The sequence below is a fragment of the Peromyscus californicus genome, unplaced genomic scaffold, assembly GCF_007827085.1.
Source record: "Peromyscus californicus insignis strain IS unplaced genomic scaffold, ASM782708v3 Scaffold_22__1_contigs__length_63687245, whole genome shotgun sequence".
Classification (NCBI taxonomy): Eukaryota; Metazoa; Chordata; class Mammalia; order Rodentia; family Cricetidae; genus Peromyscus; species Peromyscus californicus.
In genome coordinates this window covers 21,222,049-21,236,730 of record NW_026294525.1, presented here as the reverse complement: position 1 = coordinate 21,236,730, position 14,682 = coordinate 21,222,049, and the positions used below count along the sequence as shown (strand labels likewise).

Here is a 14,682-nt window from a genome sequence, read left to right as displayed (position 1 = left end):
TATTTGTATATGTTCTTGAAATTGTACAATGCATTTTTCTTTCAACCTTGCCAGTAATTTTTAAAAATGTTTTCTTGTGCCATTTTGTGTTATTTAGAATACATTTTGTAGTTCTCTGGTATGGAACACAGGTAGTTGTAACTACTTTAGGGTAATATTAGTGTTAATTATTACTATAGTAATGTGTGATATTTGGCTGGAACATCTTCAGATGAGGAGCAGACTCTATGGATTTGCCACCTGACCTCTGAAATCATCTCTGTGCAGAGTTTTGGTTAATTTATTCTCTTTTTTTCCCATCCTTGTCATCTAGTCAACCTAGATGACAGGTTGTCTAGAACAACCTGAAATAACACATGTGTTTATAAGAGAGGTTCATCTTGTAGGGTTTGAGAAACCGTAAGCAGTAGTTAGCATTTTTATCAGATTGTATGTTTATGTTCATCATCAGTTAGAAAGTATTTATTTATTTATTTTGGTTTTTCGAGACAGGGTTTCTCTGTACAGCTTTGGAGTCTGTCCTGGAACTCATTCTGCAGACCAGGCTGGCCTCGAACTCACAGAGATCTTCCTGGCTCTGCCTCCCGAGTGCTGGGATTAAAGGCCTGTGCCACCACCGCCCCGCAAAGTATTTATTTTATACATCTTACTGTCAGTGCCTGTATAGAAGTGAAATTATGGCTTCCCAAACATCTTTCCTATGCTCTTGCGATTTCCTGGAAATTATTTTGATATCAAACCATGTTTATTTTGCAGTGCATAAAGTTGATATCAGAGTACTTTCTGACATAATAGTTCCAATAATTTAATGGTAGCTTAACATGGAAGAATTTTTGTCTCTAGATTTGTTTTATTGTGTGTGTGTGTGTGTGTGTGTGTCTGTCTGTCTGTCTGTCTATGTGTGTATGTGGTATACATGTGTACCCATGGGTGCTACTGCATTGATATAGAGGTCTGAGCACAACATGGAGGAGTAGGTTCTCTTTTTCTACTGCGTGTGTTCTAGAGATTGAATTCAGGTTGCTAGGCTTGGTGGAAAGCATTAAGCCACCTTGTTGGACTTCTAGATGTCATGTTTATTTAGATTCTTTAAAGTGGTTCTGCAAACTCTGTGAAGAAAGAAGATTCTGAGGGGAGAGTGTGAGATTGTATATGTGTTAGAGATTTACTCAGGTTCCAGATAAATACCTCAACAAACACAACTTTGCCGAAAGTTAAAGCTGAATGCCTACAATCTTGGTATTTTTAGCATCATGACACATTGATTGGATAGATCTCATAACTAAGACAGAGAGGAAGGTGAATTAAAAACAGCAGTGAGTGTGGTAATCCTTAAAGCTGTTTTATCCATTACCAGAAATCTCATGAGTAAGAACCGTCTTTGTTTTTATTACAAACAATCCCACCCCCCGCCAAAAAAAAAATTTCGACCACTCACTTTGAAATGTGCTGTCTGCTTTGTTTAAGGCTTTTCTTGCCTTTACTTTGTAAATATCTTAAGACAGCCCCTATCTGCAGTGAAATTAGATGGAGGAGGCAATTAAAAATGAATTATGTTCCAAGGTGATCTTTCATTTATCAAAGTGGAGATGGCTACAGAGTCCCGGTTTGTTGTAGTTACAAGGACTTGCTTTACTTTAGTCTCTTTCTATATTATTTTAGAAATAAGTCATATTAATATTTAGACACGATTTAGATAACATTGTTATTTACACAATTCGGAAAATACAACCAACCTGTAGCTCACAGGATCCTTCAGGAGTGACAGCTAGAGCTTCTATATTGAAATTAAGTATGTTTCACATCTTTCACTGTCCTAAATAGACATCTCTCAGGAATACATTAACAACCATTCCTGACTTTCTTAAGCAAGGTGTGAGATTATATTAACCTTCTTTTGTGTTCTTGACTTTGTTGTTATAAAGACAGATTGAGAAGTTTCACACCCACTTTAGTCCAGTATTTTAAAATTATCTCCCACTAGAAGCTTTTAGACCCCACCTCCCACTTTGAAGTTTTAATTAATTAGTTAATGAATTATTTTGGGGGCAGAGTCTTCCTGACAGCTGAACTTGCAATGTAGCTCAGACTAGGATCGAACTTTCAATCTTCCCTCATCAGCTTCGATCATTAGTCGTGGAGTGTACTGTGTGTCTCCTTGTATCCCATGCACTTAAGCTTTAGAGTAAGGCAGAGAAAGGAGTACGTTTTTCTACCCCCACTCTGGGCGTAGATCCACTTAACACCTCCTTTGAGAACCCGTGGGCTAACCTCACACTCCCCAAGTTCCGTGAAGTTTAATGCCATGTTCAAAGTCACACAGAACAGACACATGCTACTTCGGTAAGACTGAAAGCTGGCGATTCTACCCATGCTCTGAGTTCTGAAGCATGGGTGGGAATCTGAACAAGCTGCCGCCTCTCTCTGGTGAGTGTCTGCTGTGGTTTTAATGTGTGTCGGTCAGAGTGGCTTCTCGTTGACCGTCTGTGCAGTAAGCTCTTCACACTGCTCTCCTGCAATTCTCCCAGCAGTCTTAAGAGACCTGAAGCGCCTTCATCAGCATGCATTGGTAGCAAATGGAAGCACAGAGAAGGTAAACAATTCCTCAGGGCCACACAGCTCACCAAGCATAGGTGGGATTAGAATTCGGGTCCTTTTGCCTACACAGCCAGGCTCTTGTTTTCTTTAGCAATAGTTTAATTTTTCTTCTTTGTTATCAGAATGTCAGCTATTGCTGGTGAATGCTCGCTCTGCGCACTTGCTCCTCAGATCTGCTTGTGAGTCTGTTTACTGGTTCTTATCTGCGCTGTGTATAGAGAGCAGATCAGATTAAAGATATGGGAGCATCTGTGAATAATATAGCAATCTCTAGCCCATGACTGTGCCACGCTGATGGCCCCCCGACAGGCCTTTATCATCACTTCCTCTCACTTCGCAGCTGTATTCTGAATATACATCATTGTCAGCGGAATTCTGTAGAGGTGAGGGGGTGTTACACTTGCATATGCAATAATGTTAGTGGCTGTAATGTGTGAAATTTAATATCAGCTTTCAGTGGCGACGTTTGGTATGAATTGAAATCGACCATTCACAGTTAAAGGTCCTCGTTCCTTTATCTACAATGTCAAAAATCCCAAACAACTCTGATAACAGAAAGCTGTCCTTTGATGTGAGGGCATTTATTATAGTCGTTATGTAGCTCAGTGTGGATGGTTTCCTCCTAGGAGCACAAATATTAGTATGTGTGATTGTTTCCCCTAACCTCCCTGAAGATAATCTGTAATATAGATACAGTCATTTTCCAATGTATAAAAATTCTTAGTTTTTTTTTGCTTTCCTTTTTAATACCGGTTAACTAATTATTTCTTGCAAATTTAGACAGTTGAAATGTGTTTGCACAAAGTTAAGTATCCCTTATTATGCTTGGGACTAGAAGTGGTTGGAACTTGGAGACATGTAGTGACCGACATAGAAGATGGTGCTCCAATGACATGACATGGAATGTATTATGCTGTAAATGTTCCTGGTAAGTTGGGAAGTGTAGCATGTACGAGGCCTTGTGCCATTCCAGCACTGTAATTAATTAACTAATAAAACTTCATATGTACCATATACATGTAACCTAAAGGTTTTTTTAGGTTTTTTATAACATGTTAAGTTTTTTTATATAACATGTTAAGTAGTTTTAAAAAAATGAAACAGAATTTTCCACTGTGGCATCATGTTAGTAATATGTAATATATATACACACATATATTATACACACACACATATTAGATTTCAGAATATTTCAGGTGGTTTAGAAATAGTCAATTTATAGCAAATTCTGGAGTGTGGATACCTGATTTGGGTCTGAATGGTTATTTAGCTCTATATTTAGGCTCTGCATGGATAATATAACATTTTATGTGTGTGTGTGCTTATATATACACACACATATATATGCATATACATACATATGTATAATGGTATGGAGGTATATATGCATGTATATGTATATAAATAGAGTTATCTGTACTGAAGTATTATAAAGGAAATCAGTACTGTGGCTGTATGCTATGGTTTCTCAAGAGTCACTAATTAACTGTGGAATTTCTCCTTGTCCTTACTCTACAAGGTCCTGTTCTCCTCTGCCTATTTTAAGGCATTTCCAGGATGAGAAATTTCAGGGAGAGCAGAGGGCCCGGTGTGAGGTATCTGACAGTCCTTGGCTAAAGCCCGCCATATGCATCTGCCATCTGTGTGACTCCTTAGCAAGTTAGGTCATCTCACTGAGTTTCTCTTACCCTGGTTCTAAATCGGAGAACATGTCTGATGTGTAGGACTACTGTGAGATCAGAAGTCACATCTAAACATTCTCGGTGCCTGGTCTCGGCTCCAGAAAAGGTCGCCTAGATTATCATCATGTTGCTGTGTCTTCCTCATAGGCGGTCACACTTTGCAGAGCTTTGTATGGCTGATGTGCAGAAAGTGGAGTCTGTAGCTGCTTCTTTGTCATTCTGAACGGTTTCTGCTGATCCTCATGATAAAGTGTTGGATTATCTGCTTTAATGGATGCATTAGCGATACACTCAGTCTTTATTAGTCGATGAAACTTCTCTAAAAATCCAATTATCTTGGTTAGTGAAATCATCATACTTGCTTAATTTATGTTGTATTCAAGTGCTTTGTGCTAAAGCACAAATCCAACAATCCAGGGAAGAAAAGAGTGGAAAACTTTAAAGACTGCTATTTGACGGGGAGCCGTGCATAGAGTTCAAATTGATGAGCCAGAATCGCTTTATTTTCTTCTTTTCAGATGACACTGCCTTTTTCATTAATACTCGTGGACCGGATGTAGTTTACAAGGACTGATGGAAGTTTTGTGAACTCTGAAGACTGAGTCTGTGGGCTGGGGATATAGCTCAGTTGGTAGAGGGCTTGTCTAGTGTATCAAACCTGGGTTTGATTCCCAAGTGCTGCATAAATTGGGTATGACAACCATTACCTGTAGTCTTAGCACTCAAGAGATAGGGACAGGGAGATCAAGAGTTCAAGGAAATCCTCCTTTACACGGGGAGTTTGAGGCAGCTTGGAACATATGAGACTCAGAAATAAAAAAGATTGAATTTGTTAGATTCTGGACCACGATCGCTTTTCCAGTGTGTTTTGCTGCATATCTCAAAGCTTTGATTTCATTTCCCTTTCTCAGTTAGTGCTTGCTTATCGTCTCTGTAAATTAAGTAAAAAGGATGTGTTCTTCTAAGTCTGGATCATTCTTCAGTTTGGTCAATACCTTTTAAGTGCAGTCAATGAATGATATCGTATTGGGGTCACCACTTACGCTTGACTTTGGCCAGGCTCGACCACCGAGCTCTTAAAACGAGCAGCTGTCAGTCACTCTTGGGTGCAGGCAGTTTTTTCCTTCTCGGTTGTTTACCAGTACGAGATTCAGAGATTTGGGTCAGTCAACTTGTTTTATCCTCTTGGAAGGTCACTTCTTTCCCTCGTAGCCACCTTTAGATTTCAGTCTGTTTCTTTTGTTTCTGTCACTAGCATTGGCAGTATAAAAATTATTCTCTTCTATATTTTTTCTGTTCTGTTATTTAATATTCCGTGTATTGTTTTTCTGCCCTTGGAAAAAACAAAGCCTTCATGAGCATGGTTTGTGGTACATGCTGGGACTGCCTCTATGTTCAGTTTGTATCAGGCTCCTACAGGCAGACATTTTTCTCAGTTCTGTATCAAATACATTAGAGGGCTAATGGGCAGTCTTTGTCTTTTCCTTCATTTGCTTTTTTATTCCTTTAGTGAATTAATCATTTCATTGAAGAACTGTTTATTAGCCTCTTAGCCGGCCAGGCTCTGTGAGAGTCCTGAAGAATCAACCTTAACTATACTTGTACCCGCGTCCAGAAAGCTTACATTCTATAAGGGAAACCATGGAGTATGGGAGAAGTTGAGGGGAAAAAAAACTCCATAATTCTAGGAGGTTGTTTGGGGGTTGTAAAATAAGTCAGCAGTAGAGTGTTAGAAAGGGACTTAGGAAGAGTTGGAAAACGTAAGAAAGCAAACGTCAGAGGCGGTACTTAAGCTACTTCTGGGGGTCAAGGAAAGGTGAGGAAAGTTCCAGAATCCACAGCAGTTGTAAAAGTCATTGGGCCTGGGACGTGAGGGGAGAGGGGGCAGAGGTCAGATATGCACTTTGTAAAGCACAGGCGTTTCATTGACATGAGTGTAACAGGAAGCTATGGGAGGGGTGAATATGGGGCTGACACTGTTTGTATTGATGAAAATTTAATCTCTGTAGGTCTCACTTTGAGAATAGTTCCCTGGGGTGAAAGAATAATTGGGAAGAGCAGAAAGGAAGTGACTACTGGGTCTACTTTAGAAATGGGGACATGGTTGGCTGTTGGGAATCCAGCCGTGGATAACTGTAAGCTCCACCTGTGCTTTGGATACCGCTTCGGTGGGTTACCTATGTGGCTTGATATAGTGGGAATAATAAAAGAGTGAATATTTTAACAGATATTGACCACTAAACTGGGAGACACCTTGGGTTTGGGGGAGAAAAACACTATGGAGGAGAGAAAGGGCAAACAATTTGTAGAAACAATTTTAGAGAAGTGTGCTGTGAGGAGGAGCAGCCAGACTGGACAGGAATAGGGAGGAATTGAAGGCATGGTAATTTTGGGCTCAAGGATTCAGTGAAGGCGAAGGCCAAATGAGGGCTTGACCGGAGGAGACTGAGGTACAGGGGAGCTGGTTGATTGTGCAGTATGAGCTCCAGGGTTTGATGGAAGGTGCCTTTGGGAGGTAGACTGGGGCATGTTGGGACAGATTTGGAAGTATAATATTGGTTGATTAATGAAGACAAATGTGAGAGGTGATCTAGTTTAAATAAACAAGGAAGTAAATAAAGAAGATGTGGAGAGACACAGCCTCTCATGGAAATGTCTGGGTGGTCTGTTTTGGTGTTGGTGGCAGTAGCAGTCCCAGGGGAGGTCGCTGCTCTGGTATGTCATATATAACTATGCATCATGAGTTGGAGGAAGGGGCTTTTCAGCCTTTTAAGTGGTCCAATATTAGCGTCTTAGCAAACAGTCTCTTCAAATCCCATGCAATGATATTTTAAATGTCTTGATACAGACCCATTCTCTATATAGCAAGGACTGGTCACCAGAAGAGCACGGGGTATTTCAGGATTACTCACTGTTCACTTGAGTGCTTTCCCCGCACGGTGTGTGTTAGTATGTATTTCAGGGAAATGTTAATTTTGTTTTCCAGGGAGCAAAATCTGAAGCAATCACTCTAAGTTTTCTACCTGCCACTCAGACTAGTGCCGCCATTTTCTACTCAGAAAGAGATAAATACATTGAAATTGTATACCACTGTAAAGGTCACCTTTTAAAACATCAAAATTAGCCATATACAACTGTGGCTTTCCTAAAAACTCCTTTTGCATTTTGTAAAAAAGACCTGTATTTGTAAGACCATTCTCTTTGGCCAATTATAAGCAATACACACCCTTCATTGAACAGTATATTACATTTTACAGCTTAAAATACCAAATATTGCCTAACATCTTTAAAATGACATTTTCAAAAGCCTGCTATGTGGGTGGCCATATTTTATGTTACAAAATGGCTATCGGCTTATTTTATAGGCTAGCACAGCGAGTTTTATTACGGATATCATGTGAAAGCTAAGAGTTCATATTTTAGAAAAATCTTAGTTCCCTTTAATATAAATGATCACAAATCTGTCACCCATGGATGTCCTTACAGCTTCTAGGTGAAGCTATTTCTATTTTCTTTGTGTCCTATAGCCAGTTATTCCTTTTGTTTGAAGCATAAAAATATTTTAGCTAAAGTCCCTCTCTTTGAAGACTTCAAATGTTATATCTTATATGTTTTCAGCCTATTCTTTTTTTTTTTTCTTGGTTTTATAGGTTTAAAGATTTAGATTTAAAAAAAAAAAAAGTCCCTGCCTTTGTCTTCTAAACAGAAATTTCCTAAAGTTAAAACCTGTATTCCAATCACAGTCTACTCCTTCCTCTCTACTTGCTTGTCTGTTTCTCGGGATGTCTTCTACCTCTTTCTGGTCTTATCTGAGACTCAGGTAAGAGTTGGCATGAAGACCTGAGCTTGATGGTCCAGAACCTCTGTTTGAAAAAAGTAAAAATAGCCAGACATGCTAGCGTGTACCTGTAATCCCAGGGCCGGGAGGCAGAGATAGGCGGATCCCTGGGGCTCAGTGGCCAGCCTGTGTAGCCTACATGGGAAGTCCTCGGCCTGTGAGAGACTGTGTTTAAAAAAGAAAAAAAAAAAAGATTGTGTTTCAGGAATGGCATCAGAGTTTGTCCTTTAGCTTCTGCACACACGTGTGCATCTGTGCACACACATGTGCATCTGTGCACACACACATATGTGCCCTGGGAGCCAGAGGATCGGGGCCCCCCAGCCTCTTTGCCGTCTGCACTTTGCTCATGGATCCACCAGTGACATTTCTTGCACAGACAGAGAGACTCTCTAATGAAGTGGAATTTGTAGCCAGCACGGGGCGACAATGGAGGAACCCCTGCCTCAGCTTCTATCGTCCTAGCAATGGGGGGCACAGGTTGGAAAGGACCCCTGGAGTGTCTGCAATGGCTCTCTCACTCCTCTAGCCCGAGCTCTTCATTTTAAGGATGGCACAAATAAATCAAAGGTTTTAAATGATTCACCCTAAGCCATATCCCTGGTAAAAAAAGACAGAGGAGGAAGCAAAATTAGGCCCTTTTCTTCTAAGGGTAGCCTACGAGGGGTATTAAAGGTGATTTATTAGCTTGCCTGGTTAAGTGTATGTATATATATAGCCATGCACTCTCTTCTCTCTGATCCCCTTTCTCATCATCAAAGAGCACCTGTGTTGGGTGTTTTATTTCCAGGTGTTGGGAGTCTTATTCCTTTGGTTGTAGAATTTTCCTCCTTCATGACATGTAAAGTCTTATGTGTCTATAACCCACAGTCTTCAGGGAAAATGGTGTTTATGAACAAATCTCAAAGGCATATTATGGCTAGATTGGCAGCTTATAAATGTCATAATTCTGCAGTAAGGACTCTGAGGAATGTGGAATTATGGAAAACTATTTCTGCCTATAGTTTATAAAGTGGGCAGATAAGAAATCTCTGTATATTGTAAAAGTGTAGTGTGAGACTAGATCAGAATCTAAGGACCTTTCTAGAACACACATGGTTATTTTTTATATAAAGTGGCTCACTGACCTTTTATAAGCCCAGAGTAAGAGAATGTAACTAAGAAGGAATAGTCTAGAAGACACAGGCTCTAAACTTTAAAAGACAGGTGTGTGATTTTGTTAATGGAGATGGTGGGAAGCACACTATAATGTGGATATAAAATTTTTACATGGTCATAACATCAATAATATTCTAGAAGGAGCTGAAACATGTTCCATGGACATAAAGAGAATATGAGAGAAAAGTAGAGGATAAAGTTGGGAAAAGAAATTGTTGATAAATTATAATTTCTTTTCTCAGGAAAATTACAAGTAAGGTAATTTGGGTTCCTTTTCTAGACGAATGTGACTAGAGGAATTTTAGGGAGTGAATGCTGGTATGATTATGTCATCCCAGAGCGTCACATGAATGGATTCACTGGAGTGTTTTTTTTTTTTTTTTTTTTTTTAAATCTGGCTTCTTTCGCTTAGCAGAGTGAATGTGAGAGCTTGCCCATGTCATTGAACATAGTTTGTCTCGGTGTCTGAGTCATATTCCATTGCTTGCATGGACCGTATTTTACTCTCCAGTTCCTGTTTGGGTTGTTTGTGGTCCTAGGGAGTGACATCATTTGCTTTCACTCTCTTTGAGTTTATCTGCTTTAGAGGTTTCCCACAAGTGGGAACTCACAGTACATGTCTTTCAGTATGTGGATTCCTTCTCTTTGCATGATGGTTTTGTGGTACATGAATGGTAGACTATTTATTAGGACTTTTTTTTTTGATTCTACAATTGAGTAATTGTTCATCTATTACCATATAATATTGCATTGGTTAGTTCTTCCTTCATATGATGAGCCATGGTGTTGTTTCTATATTCTGAATAATAATGTTCTAAACATTGGTGTATGAGACTTTGTATGGACATGCAGTTCCAATTTTCTTGGGTCTAAATAAATAGGACTAAAATTTTTGGTGCCCAATTTTTAAAATTAAGATTTATTTTAGTTTGTATGTGTGTGTGTCTGTGTCTGTCTGTCTGTCATCTGTCTGACTGCCTGCATAGAGGCCAGAATAGGAATTGTGTTGTATCCCTTGGAGCTGGAGGTCCAGGCATTTGTGGACTTGTTACTTGCTGGAACCCAAACTCCCATCCTCATGATTGTACGTTAGGCACTCCTAATCATGGATCTATCCATCTTTCCATCCCAGTACCTATTTTAAAAATGATTTGTCTATGTCCCACTAGGAAGCTTTGAGGTATATAATGTTAAGTGTTGACTATACAGGTGTGTATCTTTTCCAATTCAAATAACTTCCAGTGCTCTAGTTTTGATGTAGAACTAATGAAACATTCATAGAAGCTTATTTGCCCAGTGTCTTCTAAATATTATTAAATATTAAATTAATATCACTAAACATTGTTATGGTATTAAAGATGTTAAATCAAATATTATTAAATCAACTTGTATTTACTTGGATTATTAGCAAGTGCCAGAATTTATTTTCTTTGTAGTGTTGGGGATTGGGCGCAGGGCCTTGTGAATATTAGGCAATTGCTTTATTATTGAGCTGCACACATTAGCCCTTACATTACTTGTTTTTAAATCTTAAAATTTTTTTGATTTTGCTCCTTCCCATTCATTCGGTGATACATGAATATGTGTTGATATTGCCTTTTGATTGAAATCGCTCTTATGGCAGCCCATGGATATTGGCATAAATCTATGATGTACAAATAAATCTGTTAATGTACAAATATGATATGTAAAACACAGGCACAATTATTTGATGGTGTGGCTATGATTTTGTTAATATTTCTATGTTTCTGTATTGGTATCTCACAAATCACTTAAAATTTCCTTAACGTTTATTTTAGACCAACAGATGAAGAAATCACACAGTTACATTTGATGGCTTAAAGGGTGGCAGTTCCTCTGAGGCTAGCTGTTAATTTTGTCTTAGGTACACATGATGTATGATGTCACCGTGTAAGTCACAGAACTGTGTCTGCCATATTGTTTCTTTCAGCATCGCTGACAGACAGAGTGCCTTGGAGGCCGAACTGCGGACAGTGCAGACTTCTCGTAAAGACTTGGAGAACTTGGTCAAGTGGCTTCAGGAAGCAGAAACCACAGTGAATGTGCTGGCAGATGCCTCTCAGCGGGAGAATGCTCTTCAGGACAGCGTCCTGGCCAGGCAGCTCAGACAGCAGATGCTGGTAAGTGTGTGGGAAGCCATGGGCAGCAGTCTCCTACTGAACCCTGTGTGGCCACCTGTACATTGATTACTGTTCCAAGGTGAGGTTGTCCACTCATTCAGTTATGGAATACATGCAGTCCAGTGAATAACTGGTTTCTTAGATATGATCTACAGAATACTTTTATACTTAATATTAGGGTAAAGATCCACCTTTTTTATGCAAGTAATGATTGTGTATTTACAGGTACTCAAGGTTGCTTGGTTTTTTGTCATTTTAAGCCCTTGTACCATTAGTGTTATTGAGTACTAAATTATAAGGGTATTTCCCCTTCATATGAATGGAGAATTATTATAAATTATTATATTATTTTAATACTTACTATAAATATATATATTTTACTTATAATACACTTATTATAAATACTTGTTATAGAAACTTCTCATCTCTGTGACTCATTTAGAGTCAAAGCTCTTAAGCCTAAAAGCATTTTATATATATATTTTCTTTATAACCGTAATTGCATACATAGTCTGAGGTTCAAATCTCATTCTAAGAAATGTGATAATATTAAAACTTTTCTTTAAAACAAAGTTGTGTGAAATTTTACGAAACATGCCAAAATTCCTCTTCCAATTCCAAGTACCGGCACTTCTGTGCTCTTGAGTTGCCTTCTCTTATTTTGGGTATGTGGAGTTTCCTCTTCTTGTCAGTCATAGGTAAACCTTCTCAACTACAGCTCAATTCACAAGTTACTTCAGTGGGGGCGTCTCCTGTGTGCCCCAGCTCTACATCTCCTTCCTTCTCCATGCTGTGAATCATTTGCAAACACGTGAATTCATCATGTGAGCTACTGTTTCCTGATATTCCAGTGAGCATGCATTCTACTGCCAGTTGATGCCTCTTTTTACCTACCTTGGTTGGTCACACAGTTCTTTGATGACAGGGATGCTATTCTTGTTGTTCACACAGTGTTCCAGGAGTAGATCCTGAGCAAATATGCTTGACTTTGACTTCTACAGTTGAATCCATTCTTGGGGATATTATTCTCTTGAAACATCTAAAAGACCCTATTGTAAAATGTCATCAACTATGTGGGTCTGGATTAAAAGTCCAGAGACGTTCTTGAAACCATAATTCTTAAAATTGGAGTTCTTGTGGGACTCCTAACAGTAGATGTGGGGTTCTCTCTAACTCTTTTGTCTGCTCTTGGAACCTTTCCCCTTCCCTACTGGGTTGCCTCATCCATCCTTGATATGAGGGTATGTGCCTAGTCTTATTGTAACTTGTTATGCCGTGTTCTGTTGATATCCCTGGGAAGCCTGCTCTTTCCTAAAGGGAAATGGTAGAGGAGTGGATCTGGGGACAAGGGGAGGTGGCGGTGGCGCGGGGGGGGGGGGGGGATTGGGAGGAGTGGAAGGAGGGGAAACTGCAGTTGGCATGTAATATATGAGAAAAGAATAAAATATTTTCTGTTAGGAATAATTGTCATTCAATGTGTTAAAAACATGAGTGCTGTAGCTTCACCGCACCATCCCATACAAATGAAAAAAAAAAAAACCTCACACAAAATGAGTTTGAAGAACCTCTTTTAAAGCAAACCCATTTAGAATGGGCTTATATATAACTCGCCCTTATGTGTGAAGATTGTTATTGTTTCATAGTGAGATGAAGAAGAGTCCGAGAGGCTGGGAAGAGTGGCTTCGTGGGCAATGCGTTTGCCACAGAGGCGTGAAGACCTGAGTTTGGATCCCTTTACTCATGTAAAGAGCCTAGTGTGGTGGTAGTCTGATGGTCTTGTGGTGTGTCTCTAGCCCAAGCTGTGGGTAAAAGGGTGGAGACAGGGAATCCCAGGGGCTTAGTAGCTGGCAGGTCTACCACAAACTATGGACTCCAGCTTGAGTGAGAGGTCATGTTTCAAAAAATGGAGAGTGATTGAGGAAGACATTTGATGTCAACCTGTCACCTCACATGTTCACGGATGGCCAAGTACAGCCACGTAGACACATGCACACAAAGGCACCCCCCCTCCAACACAAATAAAGTTTAAAAAGAAAGAAAAAGCAAATAGCAAGGAAATCGTCTGTTTGCTTATTGCTTATTGCTTATTCATTGCACACAACTTTTGTCACTGGGTGATGAGTGTGACCATGAAAGCAGCCAAGTTAAATGTGTTCTTTTGTCTCACCCTTTGGATTCTCAGAATGTGACCATTAATGTGAATTGCTAAAATATTTTGAGTTCATCTGGATATTAGGAGTCTATAGCCAGCGTCCAGTGTGGGTAAATGGGGAACTATGTTGCTTACTTTATGATTTTGGCAACTGTAAGTTTGAGCTGCACATGCTCACAGATATTTAATTTATGTAATGGTGTTAATTTCAATGCTATTTAGACGATGCACTCCAGTAAGCAACAACTTACAGTGAGGAAAGAAGACTTCAAATGAACCCTGCTAATGACTACCACCAGCAGAACCTAGACCCGTGGCAGAGTCTAATGATGTTTTCTCACACATTTTCTCTTAGGATATATTCTTACCATAGCTCCAGCTCCTCTCAATATTTAATGAATATTCAAGCTATGGGAGAAATAAATTTAAATAGAAATGCTAGGAATCTTTTAAATAAAAATAACTAAGCTGAAGAGCCCTTGTCTTATGGCAAACGGTGACAAGCTGAGAAGCTGCTGGCTAAAATATGAGAAGATAACGTGTACGGTAATTGCTTCTCAAAAATAATTTAATGTTGCTAAAATAGTCTGTTTGGGTTCATGTGAACGAGGACCTTTGCTAACAGCTGAGTCAGATACCTGTGTATCTGAAGATACATGTGCATTTATTTGTCTTCAGGTTGTCTCACCTTATGGTAATTTATATGGTTTTCACTTTTGCTCCTATACTGGATGCTCAGCTCTCCCTCTGTTTTACTTAAAAAAAAAAAATGCATGACTTTGTTTTTGGCACCTTACAGGTTCATGTTTGTTAGAGACTTAGTGCCTTTGACTGAGCATTTTTGAGATAAAGGAATTTTACATTTCCCATGGGCTTGTATATTATTCTTAATTGTGTGAGTGATTTCAAATGGAAAGTTATTCAGAAATGGAAAGATGTTTGAAGAAACCAGAGAAGACATGAAACTATGAAGTAAATTTGCTGGTGTTGAGCTACTGGTAGTGGTGAGCCACCTGAGATTTCTGTGAAAGGTGTGGTAGTGACTTCAGCATATTTGTGTTACATGATCAGGGGATGGATGGCTCTATCCTGTTATCTATCTATCTACTATCT

At 39.3% G+C, this 14,682-nt stretch overlaps 1 protein-coding gene across 6 annotated transcripts in view; it reads left to right on the top strand.

The window, feature by feature from the left end:
• Utrn (utrophin) overlaps positions 1 to 14,682 on the top strand; it is a 497,313-nt gene that overhangs the window by 250,116 nt on the left and 232,515 nt on the right. For all 6 annotated transcript variants that reach the window (XM_052751043.1, XM_052751044.1, XM_052751047.1 and 3 more), the window contains one exon: positions 11,228 to 11,417. In XM_052751043.1, coding sequence (XP_052607003.1) covers positions 11,228 to 11,417 — 190 coding nt within the window. The remainder of the gene's footprint in view (positions 1 to 11,227; positions 11,418 to 14,682) is intronic.